Source organism: Pinus tabuliformis, chromosome J (assembly GCF_031772625.1).
Source record: "Pinus tabuliformis cultivar Carrire ecotype Pingquan chromosome J, CPIR1, whole genome shotgun sequence".
In the NCBI taxonomy this organism is placed as follows: Eukaryota; Viridiplantae; Streptophyta; class Pinopsida; order Pinales; family Pinaceae; genus Pinus; species Pinus tabuliformis.
Window position 1 is genome coordinate 1,641,524,326 of NC_142295.1, and position 22,117 is coordinate 1,641,546,442.

General features: G+C 39.1%; 1 protein-coding gene across 2 annotated transcripts in view; it reads left to right on the forward strand.

The window, feature by feature from the left end:
• The window catches only part of LOC149233824 (uncharacterized), a 337,293-nt gene extending 317,943 nt beyond the window's left edge, over window positions 1-19,350 (forward strand). For both annotated transcript variants that reach the window (XM_089379859.1, XM_089379860.1), the window contains exons 14-15: window positions 18,323-18,407; window positions 18,882-19,350. In XM_089379859.1, the coding sequence (XP_089235985.1) occupies window positions 18,323-18,407; window positions 18,882-18,992 (196 nt within the window). In that variant the 3' untranslated portion in view covers window positions 18,993-19,350. The remainder of the gene's footprint in view (window positions 1-18,322; window positions 18,408-18,881) is intronic.
• The last annotated feature ends 2,767 nt before the right edge of the window (window positions 19,351-22,117 follow it).

The following is a 22,117-nucleotide window of genomic DNA, read 5'->3' on the forward strand; positions in this document are numbered from 1 at the left end:
AGATTATTACAGAGAAGCTGGGATTAAGAGGGAGACTACAACACCATACACTCCTGAGCAAAATGGTGTGGTTGAAAGGAAGAATCACTCTATTGTAGAAGCAGTTCATGCCATGCTTCATGATCAAGGCCTTCCGAAGTTCCTATGGGCTGAAGTTGCAAATATCGTCATGTATGTTCATAACCGATTCCCTCATCAAGCGTTGGACTCAAAGACTCCCGAAGAAATATTGACTGGTAAGAAACCTGTTGTCTCTCATTTTAGAATTTTTGGAAGTCCTGTATATTTTCATGTGGCGAAAGAGAAAAGAAGCAAATTGGATGCATCTGGGAAGAAAGGAATCTTTGTGGGCTATAGTGAAAATTATAAGGGATATAGAATTTATGTGGCTAGTCAAAAGGAAGTTGAGATAAGTCATGATGTCACCTTCGACGAAGATATGACCCTTAGGAAGATCAACAACCGTCCTATCCTAAGGAAGGACAAAGAAGTTGACACCGGAAATCAGGGTGGAAAAGAAGACAAGACAATGCTTGATGTTGAATTGATCCTCCTCCTCCAAAAGGAGACCCTCATGGCTTAGGGAGACTCTCGAAGATGCCGAGAGACACATTGCACCAAGGGGGACTTTTCGTGAAAGCAAGAAGCCAAACAGGTATCAAGGATATTTGATCACCATGAGCACTATCATTCAAAGTGAGCCTTCATCATTTGAAGAAGTTGTGAAGCATCAAGTATGGAAAGATGCTATGAACGAAGAATACGAGTCAATTATGAAGAATGATGTCTGTGATGTGGTCCCTAGACCCTAGGACAAATCAGTTGTCACCTCTAAGTGGCTCTACAAAATCAAGCATGGAGCTGATGGAAGTGTAGAAAAGTTCAAGGCTCACTTTGTTGCTCGAGGCTTCTCTCAATAGGAAGGTGTAGATTATGATGAGATATTTGCACCTGTTTCCCGATACACCACCATTTGCTCAATCATAGCCCTTGTTGCCTCACAAGGATGGAACCTACATCAGATGGATGTCAAGACCGCTTTCTTGTACGGTTCAATCAAAGAGGAAGTCTATGTGGAACAACCCAAGGGGTTTGAGGTTCATGATCGGGAATCTCATGTATACACGTTGAAGAAAGATCTCTATGGATTGAAGCAAGCACCTTGGGCTTGGTATGAGAGGATCAATAACTATTTGATGAAGCTGATCCGAACCTTTACTTGAACGTTGAAAATGATAAACCTCTCATTTTGGTACTTTTCTGACAGGTGCAAACCCTCTCATTCACAAATGTAAGAGGGAGTTGGTTTCTGAATTTGAGATGAAGTACCTAGGACCGATGCACTATTTCCTAGGGTTGGAGGTCTGGCAAAAGCCAGGTGAAATTTTACTCTCTTAAGGAAAATATGTTGTGAAGATATTGGAAAGATTTGGGATGGTGCACTGCAAGCCTGTGACTACTCTAATGGAACTTAACTTTAAGAAGTTATGTGGTAGTGTTGCTGGACCTGAATTGGGAAATGCTTCTGAGTATCGTCAACTCATAGAAGCACTGATGTTCTTGGTGAACTCTCGGCTGGACATATGTTTTGCAGTTAAGACATTGAGCCAATATATGGTTGAGCCTCATCATATACGTTGGATTGGTGCCAAGAATCTTCTGAGATATCTTCGGGGCACAATCACTCATGGATTGAGATACATTGCCGGAGATGTGATGATGCATGGTTATTCTGATGTTGATTGGGTTGGCAATGTGGTGGATCGCAAGAGCACTTCTGGATGCTGTTTTTCTTTGGGTTCTGCTTCGATATCTTGGATGAGCAGAGCACCGTCGAGGTCGAATACGTAGTTGCTAGTATGGCCTCCTGTGAAGCTATCTAGTTGAGGAAGCTCTTCAGTGAGCTGTTTGGACATGTGTTGGATACCACCGTGATCCTCTGCGAGAACTAGAGTGGGATTTGATTATCAGAGAATCTCGTGTTTCATGATCACTCCAAGCATATAGATTTCAGGTACCACTTTATCCGAGATATGGTACAACGAGGAGCAATAAGCCTCCATCACATTGGGACTGATGAGTAGGTCGTTGATATTTTGACAAAGCCCCAAGGGCAAGGTCAAGTTCTTGGCCTTCTGAGAACGACTTGGAGTCGTGGAGAGTCCCTCTAATGAGGGTCCTATTTGAGATGGACATTAAGCTCTGGGAGCTCCGGAGGGCTTGGGGTACTTCTTGGAGCAAGGAGCAACCATAGGGTGAGTGGTTCAGCCTTCCCCTAGTCATTTGCTGTGTACAAGGTGAGTGGTTTAGCGTTCCCCCGCAATAACCCTTGGCGAACTGTGGGCAGGATGAGTGGTTCATCCTTCTCCTACTGAGACATCCTATCCATGCAGTCTGGGACTCATGGGAAGTACCTCCCATTTGGCCAATGAGTAGGGAAATGAGGATAGGGACCATAGTATTACTAATGGACGCATCATGTGCTACCATACTCCCTATGCTAGGATGACCAATATTGATCTGGGATCAATTGGAACTTAGTTCGGGTTAGTAAGAGTGGTATGAGACACTCTCTTTTGATTGGAATTGACTTCAGGTCAATAAGAGTGGTATGGCACACTCTCCTTTGATTGGGACTGACTTCAGGTCAGTGGAGAATGGTATGATACATTCTCGATCACTTCTTCTTCATAGTTTAGTAGAGCAGAGCAGTGTAGAGCAGTGCATTGATGGCAGAGATAGTACAGATTGGCAGATGGATTAACAGATGGAGTTCTCCCTAGTTGAGAGGGAGTGTTAAAATTGGCAACTAGGGCCAAACTCCACATGGGTCATCTTATTTATGATAGCTGATATTTTTCTTGGATTCCTCTCTCCGAGAGGTGTTGGATTGATCTTTAGAGAGGTGTAGGATTGATCTAAAGATCATCCGATTCTGACATGTACAAATGAAGTTATGGATTTATTTTGATTATGGTCAAATTGTCAAGGTCGACCAACAAACTTATGTAGGCTCAAAAGCCCAACAGTCACGTCTATTCATCCTCAACGTTGCATATAAATAGAAGATGACTTAGCCTCGTTTGGACACACTCATCTTCACAATTTTCTCTCTCTCCTCATTGATTGGGTACGGATTTTTGGGCCTCTCTCTCTACACACGTCCGAAATTTCAGGAGAATGAAATTTCACGAGGCCAAAATCTCACAAGAGCAAAATTTCAGGAGACTGAATTTCTAGACAGTTTGACTAGTGTTGACTATAGCTAGGCCTGATCGCAGGTGGGCTGTTTGACCAGACATTGACTGGGCTGAATTTGACTGTTTTGAGGGTTGTTTTATCTTGTTATTTGGAGGCCAAAGTTGACTGAAGTTGACCGATTTGCTGAGGGTCAAATCTATCCTGTTGACCAGCGTTGACTTTTTTGGTTAGGGTTCTTTTGCTGCTGTTATAAATTATCAGATTTGTAAATTGTACTATCTCTCTCTGTTGAACTATTGAAGACTAAAAGAAGATTTGATCAAGGGTTTACCCACATGGGGCTGGTGCCACATCTTGTGTCCTCTTGTCTTGGCTTGTCTTCTATTGTTTATGTTTATGTTCTATCTACATTTTACTATCACGTTGATGTGATTGCTAATTTGAATATTGATACTGAGCTAATAAAGAAATTGAAGTAAAATTGCTCTAAAGCATAGAACATACCATTTTTGCCTAAAATTAACAGTTCTCCACATCATTTCCTTCATTTTAGGGTTTTTTTCTTTTAGACTAGTTGAACAATTGTTTAATGATCATTGTTGTGTTTGCATAAATCAGAGTGCAAACATTTTGTCTAGAGATTCCTGTTGAATGGTGTTGTCATTGATGCCAATTTCAGTTCTTGAACACAATGTTCCACCAAGACTCCGGTGCGGGGAGATGTGGGTGTGGGGAGATGCACAGGGGGGACATGTGGGAATACCCTCAAATTTTAGGGAAATTTCGGGGGTGTGGGGAGTCGTCGAGGTATATATATATATAATTCAAGTTCATATTCATTGTTCACTGTTCAATAATGAAAGCATAAAAATATTAAATAGACAATTGAAATTTGAATCATTGATCCATCATCATCATTCATTTCGATACATACATCATTCATATGACATACTCAAGTGACAAGTCTCATTATTGAATTAATTATTATTCATACATACCATGAGATTCGAAAAACAAAAATAAAAATCAATAATAAAATATTCAAATACATTGATCGATATCATTCATCATTCAATGGTTCATCATTCTACAATCTACATTGATTTAAAAACTAAATTCATCATTCATCATTCTAGAATCTAAATTGAAAGCAAAACATACTAGTATATTTTCAAAGTTTGAACACTAAATTTATATAACTCAAAGTTTCAAAGTTCAAACTCAAAAATAGTTAAGAGTGAAGAGTCAAGTCATCAATATCTAGTGTCGCAACTCAAAAATGAAAAATGGATAGTGAGCACTAAAAATAAAATGATAAATCAGCGTCAAGGACTCAATCTCAATGATTGGTCATCTACATCTATCTGCTGCATGAAGCCATCAGGACCATCAATGGGAATATCAGTATCTGAGTCTGAGTCACTCTCTTCAGCAACCAAAGAAACTCCAACCATACCATGTCGCAGCTCATCTGGTCCATCCTCGTCATCTATCTGTGCACTATCCTCTAGATCCACATCCCATCGTGTTACCGGTCCCTTCCGATACTTTGGTGTCTTCCTATGTGCAAGACGTAGAGAACTGTGCACTGCAACTAGCTTCTCTGCTCTCCTAGAGGAAAGTTTATTCCTCTTGATAGAGTGGATGAAGCTATATGTGGACCAATTCCTCTCTGCTGCAGAGGAACTAGCAATCTGAGACAATAAGCGAATAGCAAGGTGTTGGATCTCTGGAGCATCATCCCCATGCATGGTCCACCAACCAATGGGGTCAGTCTGGCCTAAATCATTGCGATCTTCCCTTGCATCATGCTTGTTGAAGGGACCACTGAGACTTGCAAATTGCATCCACTATCTCCTAATTGTTCTCCCTTCTTTTGAACTATACATCTTTGTAATGGCAGCTCGAAATCCCTTTTTGACCTCTGGATCTTCAATGGGAAGAATTCTACCAGTCCTTGCCACATACCATTTTGGGTTGAGTGCATATGCTGCCATGTGCAAAGGTGTATTCATTCGATCCCACCTATGCTGTATAATGGGTCGAATTTGGGTCGTATAGAACTCTAAGGAAGGATCTTTCTCACGAATGGCCACCCTTACTTGATCCAACATAGTATCAAAAGTCTCATATATTTCTCCAAGAGTAGGAGAATCTGTGTCAGTGTAGCGAATGACCTCAACTACAAGACGTAAAAGTGACACCAAATAACCACAATCTGTCCACCAATCATTATCCAATATCTGAATCCTGATTTTCTTTCCTTCCTCTTTCTTGGATTCTGCCCATCTGTTCCAATCTGGCGTTACAACCATGGCCTGCAATGCTGAATGCACCTCCAACATCCTCTCTAATAAAAGAAAATAACTAGCATATCTGGTATCAGTAGGCTTGAGGAATTCCTTCCTTGCATGAGACCTATACATGGCTAAAGAGGTATGGTGATTGCAAATAAACATTTGCACATTTGTTGCAGCTATCACCAAGTTAGATACCCACTGAATTTTGCCAATGTCTTTCAATGCATTATTGAGCGCATGCACACAACAAGGGGTCCAGAAAATATGCATGTATTTACTTTGAATCATTAATCCTGCTGATCTACACACTGCTGCTGCATCTGTCACAACCTGTACAACATTTGTAGATCCAACCTCCTCTATAGCATCACGAAGAAGCTCAAATTGGAAAGTTGCATCTTTGCGCTTTCTAGAACAATCAATAGCTCTAAGAAAGAAAGGCCCCTCTCAGCAAGTAACTATGATGTTGATAAGTGGACGTTTGGCAATGTCTGTCCACCCATCCATAACGATAGAACAACCTTCCCTCACCCATGTCTGCCTCATATTTTCCTTTTGCACATTAATATTGGCCACTTGCCTTTCTAATATCACTGTCCTCAACTTATGTTCACCTGGGGGCACATATGAGGGTCCTGTTGCTGCAATTGCCTTCACCATCTCCTTGTAGTAAGGAGAACGACTAACATGGAAAGGAATGCCATTGGCAAAAAGAAATTTTCCAATGGCATCTGTATCATTACGGTTCAACTTGCCACACATTCCTATAAGAGTTGGTCCCACTGCACAAGAACGAGAACCCTTAGTCCCAACAGTAGATGGTGGAGGCATATCTTTCATTTTTCTTTTGGAGCTTGTGGCTTCATCAATAATTTGGTGAGCTTGGGCCATGACATTTTTACTTGAGAAGTTTCCCTTTGCATCTGCTGCCATTTGCATCCTCAAGAGCTCTGATTTTTGCAATATGGTTAATGTTGAACATATATGAACCCCTTTGCCACCTACACCCAATCTTGATCCAACTATAACTCCCAACCCAAGAATGACCACAAACATTGCATTTCCAATGGCGTGTCCCATCTCTTTGTTTCCCTGGTTTTGGTTGAGTTGAAGAGTCAGCCATTTTGATAACATATAACAAAAGAGGTTTGATTGGATTAAACGTCCCTTTTGCATATTCAGCCAATGCCTTTGACCGGGTTGCAGTTGCAGTTGCACTGGGAGAAACACTCGCTGCACTGTTGCCATGGGTTTCATTCATTGTTCATGGGATTTCAGATACAAGAGGACTTTCTGTTTGAACATCATAGTTACTATCACCATCAGTGTCACTGTGGCTGCTCATGTTGCAATCAACGATTTTACACTTGCAGGCTTGCAACTTGTTGTGTCACTGTTTTAATTTATTTTGCAATTTTTTTTTTGTTTTCTGCCCTGCAGGAAGAGTTAAAAAAAAAAAATTCATCATGTAAATTAAAATTTACAATGCAAATATAGTAGAATTAAATTTAAATTATTAAAATTTAAAAACAAAAACATAAACAAAAATAAAAATTAAATTCGAGTGCTTGTGTTTTGAAGCATTTTGAAGTTTATATTTAAAAATTATTAAAATTTAAAACATTATAATTATAGTTTAAACAAATGATATCAAATTTTAAAAAAAATTAAAAATTTTAAAAATTACAGCAGGGTCGCATGCTGTATGTTCATTGTTACAACATTTTTTTTCTTTTTTAAACTACAACATTAAAACAGTTCAGATTTCAAGCTTTAATGTCTACCTGGAGGTGGAGCCGCACAACGTCAGGGACAGAGGGTTGACGGCAAAGGACTCAGGAGGTCCGAGGATGCTGGGCTGCGGCTGAAACTTGAAAGTCGTGGTCAAAATTTTAAACAACAACGGCTGGAGCAACTGCCAACAACAAGCCTACAAGGGGACGCAGCACGCTGTCTCGGCTCAGCGTCTCTCAACGGCAATGACTCGTCTCACCGTCCCTCAGCTCAGCGTCTCTCAGCCGCAGCGACTCAACGTTCAGGCAAACAGCGAGTTGGAGCAATGCAAGGTGACTGGCTCAGACTCTTGGCTCAGCGGCGGTGGCAGGGAGGTTGGCGGGGCATGTTCACTGTTCATGCTTTCAGCTGTGCGTGGAAATGGTATTTCAGCGTTGCGTGGAAAAGGAAATGACTTTGGGTTGAAATGAAATGAGCTTTTAACTTTAAGTTTTGCCTTTCATGACTTTTAGGTTTAGGCTTTTAAGTTTTAGTTATTTAGTTTTAATTTTTTTTTTTCTAGACTTTTAAATTTTAGTTATTTAGTTTTAATTTTAGTTTAAAAAAAAAAAATTTAATGGTTTTGATTTTTGAATTTTAATTTTTAATTTCTAAGTCTTACTAGACAAATTTAAAGGGGGATGCCCAAGCGCACCCTTTTTGGGGAGTCTAGACTCCCACACTGAAGGGAGACGCCCAGAAGCACCCTTTTTGGGGAGTCTTGGGTAGTCTAGACTCCCACACTAGGGAAATGCACCCCCTTGCATCTCCCCAAGACTCCCCAAAAAGGGTGCGTGGGGAAACGCACCCCCAAGAGACTCCCCGTCCCGGGTGCGTGGGGTGCGAGGGGTGTGCGCACTTGACCCTAGGGGAGCATCCCCGTGGAACACTGCTTGAACACTCATAATATTTGTCTAAATTGCATTGATTGGAAGCTCCATGTGACAAGAAGACCTTGAAAACCCCAGAATCCCCACACTTGTTGAAGTTTTTGAGTATGAAGATTAGTTGGGTTGTTGCTAATATCATCATCGTTGGATGCTCTTCGTCATGTTGTTTCCAACGGTATATAGCACGTCATGAGATTCCTCACGGATTGGGAGATATGCCTTGTCAAAGTTAAAAGCCCTCATCATGTGGCCAAAACCCCAAAATGAGGTGACATGACAACTTGCCATTGGTTTGTGGGTTTAAAAATATTCATTATAAATTTTATTCAATTGAAATGGCTGCAAGCATGAAATTTGAAATTTGAAATTTTCCCTCGAAGATCATACATGTCGGCACCCTCATCTAGCATCCTAAAAATATATAAAAGGAGACACTTGTATCACTTCAAGGATATGATTGGAATGCATCTCTGAGGCAAGTATTTTCAACGCTTATTCTTAAGATTGTCTCTGCGGCCCTGTGGAGTATTAAAAATATTAAGAAGGTCAAATATCTCGAAGAATTCAGCACATCGTTTACATTTTTGGAATCAAATGTTTTGATTGAATTGTGCAGTGATATGGACCTGTTGTGAAGCTTGTGCAAACCAAGGTTTATTTGTATATGTTTGGAGACGTTTATCTTGTTCTTTTTGAGCCTCCTTCTACACGAGAACTAGACTCTCATAGTGCGTACGTGCCTCAAGAAATTCGAGCTATCCATAGAAGAAACAAAAGGCAAACAACGAATGTAACCGTTAAGTGACATCTTGAAGTTGAATTTTCAAACGAAGGTTTAAGAATAATAGCAGAAGTGTCCTTAAACACAAATTTTATTAATAAGGAAAAGAAAAATTACATAAAATCTGCAAGAGCTTACACACAATCACTCAACACTCTTGCAAGTGGAGAGAAACAAGCTCTAAATAAGCTTGTGTCCTAAACTAATTTTGTTATGGATCACTTATTTCATTTACAAGTGTTCATTTACATTTAATGTAGTTGTAACAACACTCCTAACTATTTCCCTAAATTAGTTCCTAAGAAACGTCACCTTTCTAGATGCCATATTTTTTATAACAAATAGATATTCTAAGAAGATTCTAAGACTCTAAATAATTAATCCAAGAAAACTCTAAATGATTAAATATTAATTTATGTACTTTGGATCATACATCTAACATTCCCCCTTTTGATCCAAAGGTACATTACCACAAATACCAAGCTTTTCCCTGAACTTAGTAAATTTGATCTTGCCAAGTGGTTTTGTGAAAATATTTGAGATCTGATCTTTTGGAAGACAATAAACTGGTTTGATGACGTCCTTTGCGATGAGTGTCTTGATGTAATGATAATTTGTGTCTACATGCTTTGTTTTGGAATGGAAAATTGGGTTTTTGGCAAGTTTTATGGCTCACTGGTTATCAATGAATAAAGATGTGGCTTTTGTTTGAGGAACGCCGAAATCCTACAAAACTCTGCGCAACCAAACAATTTCACATGTTGCTTCCCATGATATATATTCTGCGTCCGCTGAAGAAGTGGCCACTGTAGCTTGCTTCTTGCAACTCCAAGAAATTGCAGATGACCCCATGTTCATCAAATAACTGTAAACCTGGAAACGTATCCATATTTTCTGGAAACGTATCCAAATTCTGTGGAAACGTATCTGTAAAAATTTATAAACTGAAATTCTACTATAGCAACTGATTTATTTCACCTACTTATTATTCACAATAAGTTATTTACGAAATCCCTTTAGCGAATATTAAAATAAATTCTACTATAGTTATCACACAATTACCCAGAGAAAAATACATGCACAAGAACCAATCACATCAACACAGTTGCTTTTGGACAATTGTCCCTTGAAAAACCCAATGCGGAAAAACCGGTGCAACAGATGAGGGCTTTATTAATCTTCAACAACAATTTCTTTTACAAGGAATGATTTTACAGAGAAACTGAAAGAAAACACCTGAGACTTTCCCTTTGAGACTTTCTGACACTTTGGAGACCCTGCTCCCACTCCTGTGTCACCTCTGCATCACTCTGTGTGGCTCAACATGGCTCTGAGTGGCTCCGTGTTCCTCTGCGTCAGCTTATGTGAGGGTTGCATCTCTCTCTGCGCTGTCTCCCACTGTCCCTACGTCACCTTCTCCTCAGTCATTGCTTGTTGTTGATGCCCTCCTCTTCCTCCACCCTGCAACTCTCCCTCTGAAATTGATCTGCTTTACTTGACAATCGATTTTCCTAGAGATATTGAGTATCTGCTGGTGTGTCTTCAAATGATCCTCAAGTCTTTTCTTATACTTTTCTTGTTGATGAATCAACGACCGAGATTAAGTCTCTAATCAACGGCTAAGATTAAAATAGACTTTATCATTTTCTCTTAGAAGCTTCTCACCCTTATCTTTATTAATATCCATTAATATTTTTATTTTCCTAAGTTTAGACTTAGGAACCCATTAAAAACATTAATTATTTTAATAACTCCTCATCCAGGTGGAATTTCTCAAAACAATTTCTGGGTCTTGGAGATCTCATGTGCCTTAGTCTCTCCTCCAAATTTCAAGGCTAGAGCATATCCGATGCTACAAAAATTCAACACTCCCTCTTAGCGAGGAATGTGCTTTAGCAATGCTTCATTATAGAAACATCACACTGATCTTCCGCATCAGTACCTATGCTGATGCTTGGCCTGTTGCCTCACATTCCCAACACTGTTGCTTCCTGTACTCCTGCCCATGACACTGCCACTGCGACTGCTGCATCTGTACTGTAGCTCCCTCTCAACATGCTACATCATGCTGCCCATAACACTGCCACTGCTAAATGCTGCACTGCGACTCCTCACACTTATCCATTTCTGCTACTGAAATGGATTCTTTACCATCCCCATCTTCTCCTTGAAATAAACAAACTATGTTCTTCCTAGAGCCTTGGTGAGCATGTTTGCCACCTGTTCTCTTGTAGTGGTGTACCTCAACTTTATTGCTCCTCGTTGGACACAGTATCTGACAAAGTGACACCTGATATTAATGTGTATCGAATGATCATGAAATATTGGGTTCTAAGAGAGCTTGATGCAACTCTTATTATCACACATGATCCTGGTCGCTTCCATCCTTCTCCTGAATAGATTCACAAGCAATTTCCTAAGCCATATGGCTTCGCACGAAGTTGTGCTAGCTGCCATATATTCTGCTTCAGCTGAGCTCAGAGCCACAGATTTCTATTTCCTACTACACTAGGAGGTCATTCCTGATCCAATGTTGAAACAGTACCCAGTTGTACTTTTCCGATCTACTAAACTTCCAACCCAATCTGCGTCAGTGAACCCACTCAGCCTGATGTCATTGCCTCTGGTGTACAATAGTCCATGCTCGACTGTTCCTTGTATATACCTGAGAACATGTTTGGCTACTGCCCAGTGCGCCCTCTTAGGTTCCACCATGAATTGACTGAGGGTGTTGACAGCGTAACAAATGTCTGGCCTGGTATTGACCAGATACATCAGGGACCCTATACGCTGCCTGTACAAGGTGTTATCAACGTCTTTATCTTCTGATGCATCAATTTTCTTCCAGTTGGTGATAATTGGAGTAGCCATAGGTCTACAGTCCTGCATCCTGAATCTCTTCAAGATCTCTATAGCATATCTCCCTTGTCTAAGGAAGATCTCACCCTTCTGCTGCCAAACTTCCAACCCCAAGAAATAATGCATCTGTCCAAAATCCTTCATGTCGAATTTTGTGGCTAGGTTCTTCTTGCAGTCTTTGATGAGCCTTGATGATCCTGTCAGGAAGAGATCATTCACATATAACGCTAGGATTAGAGGCTCATTCTCTACGACAAGATAGTAGAGATTAGGGTCTGTGTCACTTTCGACGAACTCCATCTTCTGCAAGTAGCCATCAATTCGATCGTACCATGCTCTAGGTGCCTGTTTAAGCCCATACAAGGCTTTCTTTAATATGCATACATGAGGTTTTTTCTCATGTGTTTCAAAACTTTCTAGCTGTTCAATGTATACTTCCTCTTCTGTTACTCTGTTCAAGAATGTCGTCTTGACATCCATCTGATGAATCTCCCACCCCATCTATGCTGCAAGAGATATCACGATTCTAATAAAAGTATACCTGGCTACTGGGGCGAAAGTTTCTTCGTAGTCTATCCCTTTCGTCTGAGCATACCCCTTAGCCACAAACCTGGCTTTTTATTTCTCCACACTGCCATCTGCAACATATTTGACCTTGTAGATCTATCTCGAACCTACCACCGATCTGTCTAGAGGCCTAGGTACCACTTCCCAGACATCATTAACCATTATAGAGTTGTATTCCTCCACCATAGCATCTACCCATACTTGATGCTGAACAACCTCCTGAAAACTAGAAGGTTCCCCAACCTGAGCTACTAAGGCCTGGTATTTGTCTGGTTGTCTTCGCTCCCTTTGATTATTCCTGGGTGCACCAATGAAGTCCTCTGCATATCGTAGAATCTGTCAGAGTTCCTAGTTCATTCTTCCACTGGTAGTAGACACATCTATCAACTCTTCCTCTTCCTGAGATTCCTCCTATTCTGAAGCTTTGTTCTCAGGATAATTTCTAGTACTAGTTTATGCTGGTCAAAGTGGTTTGACCAACGGCTCATCTTTCAAATGCTCCTCAAAAGGCATTTCTCGAGATTTCCTCAAAGCTCTGTCCTCCATGAACTTTACATCTCGCCGAACTACTACCTTCCTACTCCCTGGAAGATAGACTCTATATGCCTTAGCATTCATGCTATATCCCACAAGATATCCTTTCTCAGCAGTTTGATTTAATTTCTCTCTTTTCTTCGGGTATACGACAATACACTAAACTCCCAAATATCCTGAAATGACTGACTTTAGGTGTCTTCCTTGTGAAGATCTTCTCCGGAGGGATTTTGCCCAATGCCCTATGTGGAGTCCTATTCTAGACATAAACTGTTGTGCTGCATGCTTCTGCCCACAAAAATTTAGGCATATCCTGATCATACAGCATTTCCCTAGCTGCTTCCACAATAGTCCTGTTTTTCCTTTCTGCTACTCCATTTTGCCCTGGATTGTAGGGAGTTGTTCACTCTCTTATGATGCCTTTCTTAGTGCAAAAATCAGTGAAGTCCTTGTCAACATACTCTCCACCATTGTCTGAGCGCAACACTTTTATCTTCTTTCCTATCAGATTCTCCACTAGAGCCTTGAACTCATTGAATCGACCAAAAACCTCATCCTTGTTTTTTATAAAGTAGATCCAAGTCTTTCTGGAATCGTCATCGATGAAGGTGACGAAGTATTCGGCACCACTAAGTGCTTTTGTGGACATCGGTCTGCAGATATTTGAGTGTATCAATCCTAGCACACTCTTAGCCCTATTGTTACTTTTGGAAAACGCTGCTTTGGCATACTTGCCCAGAGCGCACCCTCTGCATACATCATCTTGTTCACTACTTAGTTTTGGAACTCCTGATATTGTTTTCCTGAGAATTCTCAGAGCCCCATGGTGTAAGTGTCCCATCCTCTTGTGCCATAGTTCATTCAAATCTTTGTCTCCATTACCGCCTATCAGTGCCATCAGTGATTCTAGTTGCAACTTGTACAACCTGTTACTTATGATTCCAATCTGGGCCTTCTTTTTCAACTTGGGTGTTTGACATATACTTTCTCCTTAATGAAGAAAACGTCATAGCCCTTGTTTTGAAGTTGAGATACGGAGAGTAAGTTCATCTCCAATCCTGGCACATGCAGCGCATTGGTTGCTCGAAGCCGCTCTCCTGTTTCGGTTTGAAAGACCACAATAACTCCTCCTACTGGAGTACACTTTGCCTTATTTCCCATGGTGATCTGAAAATTCATTCTTTCTTCTTGATAATCTGAAAAACATTCTCGGATACCTGTCATATGCCAGGAAGCTCCACTGTTTATATACCAAACCTCAAAAGAGGCAGCGCTTGCTAAGCAAGCGAATTCTTCTTCCAATCTGGAAGCTAACATAGAATAATCGTAATTCATGTCCCTTGTGCATTCTTCTGGAAATCTACGCGAGTCTCCTTGAGTGGATACCTCTGCATCGTGCTCTTGACCTGTAGTTGATTTTCCTCTCCTATTGCCGGATCTTTGCTCTGATACCATGTGAAAATTTCTAAACTGAAATTCTACTGCAGCAATTGATTTATTTCACCTACTTATTATTCACAATAAAAGTTATTTACGAAATCCCTTTAGCAAACATTAAAATAAATTCTACTGCAGTTATCACACAATTACTTAGAAAAAAATATATGCACAATAACCACTCACATCAACACAGTTGTTTTTGGACAATTGTCCACGGAAAAACCCAATGCAGGAAAATTGGTGCAGCAGATGAGGGCTTTATTAATCTTCAGCAGCAATTGCTTTTACAAGGAATGATTTTACAGAGAAATTGAAAGAAAACACTTGAGACTTTCCCTTTGAGACTTTCTGACACTTTGGAGACCCTGCTCCCACTCTTGCGTCACTCAGCGTGGCTTAGCGTGGTTCTGAGTGGCTCTGTGTCCCTCTGTGTCAGCCTACGTGAGGGCTGTGTATCTCCTCTGGACTGCGTCTCTCTTTGCACTGTCTCCCACTGTCCCTACATCACCTCCTCCTCAGTCACTACCTGTTGCTGATGCCCTCCTCTTCCTCCACCTTGCAACTCTCCCTCTGAAATTGATCTCCTTTACTTGAGAATCGATTTTCCTAGAGATACTGAGTATCTGCAGGTGTGTCTCCAAATGATCCTTAAGTCTTCTCTTATACTTTTCCTGTTGATGAATCAACGACCGAGATTAAGTCTATAATCAATGTCTAAGATTAAAACAGACTTGATCCTTGTCTCTTAGAAGCTTCTCACCCTTATCTTTATTAATACCCATTAATATTTTTATTTTCCTAAGTTTAGACTTAGAAACCCATTAAAAATATTAATTTTTTTAATAACTCCTCATCCAGTGGAATTTCTCAAAACGATTTCTGGGTCTTGGAGATCTCATGTGCCTTAGTCTCTCTTCCAAATTTCAAGGCTAGAGCACATTCGATGCTACCAAAAATCAACAGTATCCCAATTTTCTGGAAATGGATCAAATTTTCTTGGAATTCCTTTGAAACATTTTCGATCTCAGGCTGGCCATTTCCAAAAAAGTGAAACGTGGCGGAAACGTTTCCATGTCCTTTCCAAGCCGTTTTGTAGGCGTTTCTGTACCTGAAACGTCGAACGACGTTTTTGGGAGTTGGGGTAGTGTTTCTAGTAACTTAGGAGAAAACCCCTCCAGGTGGAAATTAACGGCTAGTTGGCTTGATTCTCATCAAAATAATCTCGACCGTCAAAAATAATTTGATCATCTTTTTGTTGAAATATGTAACTAGGATCGGTCTTCATAATGACATATGTAATCATGATTTTATGTATTTAATGTAATAAGAAAAATAAATTTATTATTGTTGTTCTTGAGGCATGGGTTTCATGCTCAAGGAAAATTTATTTTTAGGTCAAGCACCCATTGAGTGCTTCTAGGTTTGTCATAAAGTCAATTAAGTCATTGTCATGTATTGAAGACCCATTTGGGCATGTTACATATTGTAGATAAAAATTTATTGAGTCAAAAGACCCTCCAAGACCTAGTCATAATGCAAAGATCAAGTCGGCCTACACACCTGGATAAGTCCTCCTAAAAGAAGCAATTTGACCCTATGAGAAGCCTATATAAAGAAGACTTTGACCTCACTTGGATAGACATATTTCACTCACTGAAGTTCGATCACAAGGACAAGAAGAAGTGCGAAGAAGATGAAGACGAAGGAAGGAATAAAAGTCAAGTTGTTTTGGATTTGTTTTTGGGTTACTTCTCTCCACACGTGCGAAGGAATTAGGGCACATATTGCTGCAGTAAAGCCGAGTTGTAGAAGTGAATATAGGTCATCAAGAAGAGCTATTTTGGGAACCGAATTCTCTAGGAGAAAGAATCTATCGAAGCGAAGAAGAGAGGAGCATAAATACATCTTTATTTCTCACACGTGCAAGGGCTAGGGTTTTTGTAGAAGAAGCAGTTGGATAGGTCGAAATTGGAGAAGAAACTGCTGCATAGGTCGAAGTTGCAGAAGACAATGTTGGATAGGTCGAAGTTGCAGAAGAAGCTGTTGGATAGGTCACAGTTGTAGAAGAAGCTATTGGAAGTCAAATTTGCAAAAGTTGCTAGAAGCAAGGTGTGACTTGGTCTTGGAGGATCTAGGTCAAGGGTCAAAGGTCTTAGAATTTGTCAATTGAAAGTCAGTGAGAAGAGAAAGAATTCTGGTGGGTTTTCCTCTCAAGTTGGAGAGGTTTTGGCCCTGGCTGATCGCCTACATTTTGTGTCCTATTGTCTCATTGATTTTATTGTTTGGTAGTTGTTTGATGATAGAAGAACACTAATAATAATCAAGAAAAAGAAGAAGCTTATCAATTGAAGTAAAAATATATCACAAGTAGTTATCATCGAAAGAGAAATCATTTTCACTTTCTGCCCCTAGATTTCTCAACACTTCCAATCTCCATTGTCGAATTTTTAATTTTGAGGAAAAATTCGAATTTCTCTTAAAAAGCATTTTTAATTAATCCAAAAATTAATATTTTGGATTAATTTCCTCAAAAATTTCACTTTGACTTAACCACCAAGGTCCAGGGGTTCAATTTTTCTTAAAATATCCATTTTTCACTTGGTTGAGGACCTCCAAAAATTGACTTCTTTTTGACTCACGATTTTTTTATTATTTTACACTTTGGGAGAAATCAATTTCCCTAAAATTATTTTTTGACACAATGAATAATTTTTTGACTCGGGATTTTTATTTAATTTAGCGAGAAAAATTAATTAATTGACAATAGAGGAGATTTAATTATTTTTCCACCCTCAAATATTTTAGCCACGGTGTCTGACTGCGAGGGATCATGCACTAAAATATTTTTTATATCAAAAATATTACAATTAATCGAACCCATAGAAGGGGAAATACACATTTAGACCAGATCCTCAAGACATTACCCAATTTTGCGACACAATATGATCTAGTATGAAACCAATTGTGCTTATAATAAAATAATTTAGCCATGGTGTTCTGATCATGATGGACCATGCTCTAAAATTATTCTTAAACACACTTTTACGTCAGACTCAGTAAACACTAGGACTCATCTAAGACCTTGTCAACAAATTTCTCCCTAGTTTTGGGGTTTAAGCTGGAAGAAAAACTAAGCCGATTAGGCATGTTTACAAACACACATAATTTGGGGAGGTTAAAAAACATCCTAGGATGGAATCCTTTGCCAAAATTGGAGGCTTACCTAGGTGTTGTTACATAATTAAATGGTCATACTAGAATCATTTACAATAAAACTTGCAGAAATTGGGTTTACAATGATATAATCATGCTGACTAATGACTTTGATCTTTGAAAATTTGTGTATACTGCTTTCTCAGACTGTTGACAAAACTGTGGATAACAATACCAACAGTCACCATATCTGTATCATAATACACTGTCGTTAACTCAATGGAACCAATTTTCATCCCATTACATTCAAAATTGTATTTCTGACAATCTTTATCATTTCAATAATATAACTCCAAGCATAGTTCATTCCAGAAACCTGCAACCTTGCTTTGTGTCATATGTTTTAAGTAAATCCTAGTAAATTTCACCTGATTTACACTTTTTTTTAATGTTTCTGGAATTTTATGAGGATATGCTATCTACTGATCAAACTCTATAACATCTCGTTCGGGTGTAATGCTCTTCTTGCAATTATTATTTAACATCATGATTGTGGCCCAGTGGGATATCTGCTTTTGCTTCTGTGATTGATTGGTGTGGACAGATAAGTTGCTCATGCAGTATTTGTGAAAAGGAAAATCACTAGATGGCATCTTTTGTTTGTTTAGGTGACTTTTACCATTTTAATTGGTTTTCTTTCTGTTTTCTGTGACTATATAGTAGTTCCATTGGAAACAACCCTCTTACTAAACTTATTCTTACTAGACAGATGCCTTTAAAAAAAGTCACAATATTTCTCACTAAGGTAATTGATCTGGTGACAGGCACACAGAGGGTCTCCAAACTGTTAAAGTTTTAGATACTCTACCAACACACATTCTGCAGCGTACAAGAGGATTTCCAACACAGGTAACTCTCCTCTTTTGCTGAATGGTTTTTGTGAAGTTATGGAAGAACAAAGTTAACTGCAATTACCTTTGTTTCCTGTTTGGGGTCAACATAGTCTAAAGATATGCAGAAATATGATTTTAAAAGGTCTTCAAAGTTCAGAGATTGAAATGATTGTTGTTGAGCTGTCGAGTAAGCTGAAAGCTATTTTGAGATACTTATTGGCTCTTGAGCCTCGGGTTTGCCAGTTGGTTCAATTTATTAACTGGTTTGATATTTGAATCTCACATCATATGCATGGCTATTTTCTTGTCCGAAAATAATGCTTTCTATTGAAATGCACCATGGCATTCTCTTTCTTTTACAAACATATTTGAGACTTTTCAAGGAGTAGCTTCTGATCATCTACACACAATAACTGTTTAATCTATTCAACTTATCTAACCAATTTAGGGGCTGATATGAAGTCTAACAATTTACCTAAATGTCTATCAGAAATGGGGGAGTGATCATCTTGCTTTAGCTTGTCAGTTCGCATTTACACCAAATTCAACAACTGATGAAGACCAGACAGCAGAGGCATCCCAAGTGCAATTTAATAGTTGACAATAAGAGTAGCCCACATTCACATGTGCAGAATTTATTTATTTTTTTAAATTTTGGCAGATATCTGGGAATTCCCTCAAGTGTAGGAGCTTATTTAACATATAAGCTGATATATGCTCATGGTAAAGATGTAATTTAAATCTCTGAATTATCTAGGCCTCGTTATTATTTAGTGTTTTTTAAATACAACATTTGGGATGGTGGTAAACTCAATGTATTATTGCTGATTTATTTAGATCACTGATCCAAACACTAGTCGTTTTCCAGTCATTAGTGTAATCTTTCTTTTGTTCAGCATACAGTTAGCATATAAAATGTAATTCCCTTTCCTATTGTCAAAATTTCCATTGGTTGTTTCTTGGATTTGTAGAGCTGCAAAAATTGCTCTTATGATGTTGCTGAAGCTGACAGTATTACCTTTAATTATGTAAATCCAGTGAAAAATGTTCTAATAAAATGCCTAAATGCAAGTAGTCATATTTTGTTTTTGTGTTATTGTCAAAATCAGGAAAGAAAGTACAACGGTTTGTAATACTTTTCAATTTACTCCACCTGGGTATCTCCCATTTAAAAGCTTCCAATGAGTTAATGGCTATGGAAAGGCTAATGTTTCCTTTAAGTCACGGAGTGGTCACTGTTTAGAGAGCTCCAAAGTTGTTTCAAGGTTTTGCTTTCGTGTACTGAGAATTTGTCATTAAGTTTTTTAACTCAAAATGATTAGTCAAATGTTCACTGCTTTGAGGAGAGACAATTTAATTGATGTCCTTCAGTGAACATAAGTAGTCTATCAAACTGGAATGGTACATATTTCACAAACCTACTCATAATCTAGCTCCAGAGATTATGGGACACTTCTCTTTCAAGCAGAACCAAGAGCAAGAAATTTTACACTGTGCCAGCCTATGAAGCATTGATGCCGTAAGTTATGCTTTGGTATGTGTGTGTGTGTATGCTATCAAAATGGCTATATTGTATTGAGTCAAAATCTGTGGCTTTACGCAATCAGAGAAAACTAAATAGAATTCATGATGGTGTCCTATGTTTTGGAGGTACCCTATCAATGGTTTTGTTTTTAACTACTTGGCTTTGTTTCTTTTCCTAGTTTACAAGAGTAGATACTAATAAATTGACAAAATAGAAAAATACAAGAGCAATACATACTAATATAAATTCCAGTGGCAATGTTGCATCATATAGGTCAATGCCCATCAAGGTGGTTTGCTATTTTTCTTCTTACACTGTTCATTCTTCCTACCATTCTTGGAATGGTGTTTTTGAGTTGTGCAGCTCTCTTCTTCTAAGTTGTTATACATATATCTTTTTTTTCTTGGGGCCTTACTTGAAGTCTTTTGATTTCACCTTCATCCTCTTCCTTGGTTATCTTAGTGCAACATGTTCATCTCTTTTCTAATGGTGTGTGTTACACCTCAAACTGTATGAGGTTTGGCATTGTGATTTTCATCACATTGATGGGATGTATGAGGTTTCACATTGTGATTTTCATTACATTGATGGGGTTTCCAACTGGTGCCTTTGGAGGATTAAAATGGACTTGGGGGATACATCTTCATGTGACCTCTTCTCTTCTTGGCCTTGGATTATTCGATGGATATATTTGGTGGAGGAGATTTACTTCTATATGATGGATGGTCATGGTTGATGTCTTCTTACAGTTTGGTGCTACTTTCATACCTTTGTTTGATGGATTAGTCTCTTGACATATGGATACTTGCTACTGCATGTGTCATAGTTTTCTCGGTGCATTGTGTTGAAAAATTGGTAGCTATGGTCGATATTTTCATTAGCATGTCAAAGGAGAATTTACGAATTTCTATATTGGACAAGTCGGCCCTCTTAACTCTCATGTTGGCTCAGCGTGTGTGACATCCATTCTCATGGCTTGGAGGCTATATAAATAGCTCACTCGCATTTCTCATTTGGGAAATGCACTACTCATCTCTGATCTGTCCCGCTCAAAAGAAGACTTGGAATACTACGCCTCTCTGATCTACCTTGCGCAAAAGAAGACTTGGAAAACTTCGCATCTCTGATCTGTCTCTCTCAAAGAAGTCTTGGAAGAATATGCCTCTCTGTTCTAGAAGACTTGGAAAGTCGAGTATGAAGACACATATTGTTAGAAAATGTAAAGTGGCAACAATTATAACTTATTTTCTTCAACCTTGATACTTGCTTGTGAAACTTAGTTATCTTCTTTATGTTCTTTAGTTAGATCTTTTCATCAAACAATATCAAGAAACAACAACAAAAGAGGACACAAATATAGGCTCTCAACCAAGGCAAAACCCTTCCAAGGGGAAAACCCAAAAATTCTTCTCTTCTTAGAATCTGCTTCAAATGAGATACAATGACCCAATCCCTAGACCAAGTCCTTCTCCCAGTACCAAGTCAACCCTTCCTCAAGACCTTCCCTCAAATTGCTTCTTCCTTGCAACTTCGACCTGCCAGCAACTACCCAACTACTTGACCCAACAACTTTGTCCTCCAACAACTTTGTCCCAACAACTACTGCAAAAACCCTAATCTATCTTCCTTTTGAGACCTTCCTAGAACAAAACAACTCTCCCCAATGTCACAAGAGGGTTTTTTCTCTACCCAACAACTTTTTCCTGCAATTCGGCTCCCCAACAACAACTTCACTCCCCAACAATTTGGACCTACAACTTCGTCCTCTTTTTGGTTACTAAAACCGTAACTTCTTCGCATTGTTGATTTGGGGTAGCATCAGATGTGCTCTAGCCATGAAAATTGGTGGAGAGGCTAAAGCACATGAGATCTCCATGACCCAGAAATCGTTTTGGAAAATTCCATCCGGATGAAGAGTTATTAAAATAATTAATATTTTTAATGAGTTCCTAAGTCTAAACTTAGGAAAATAAAAATATTAATGGGTATTAATAAAGATAAGGATGAGAAGCTTCTAAGAGATAATGATCATGTCTATTTTAATCTTAGTCGTTGATTAGGGATTTAATTTCAGCTGTTGATTCATCAACAATAAAAGTATAAGAGGGGTCTTGAGGGTCAGTTGGAGACACATTAGAGGGAGGCCAGTCAATTCGATTTTCTGGAGTGGGGTTTGTTGAGAAATCAAAGTAGAGGTTTGG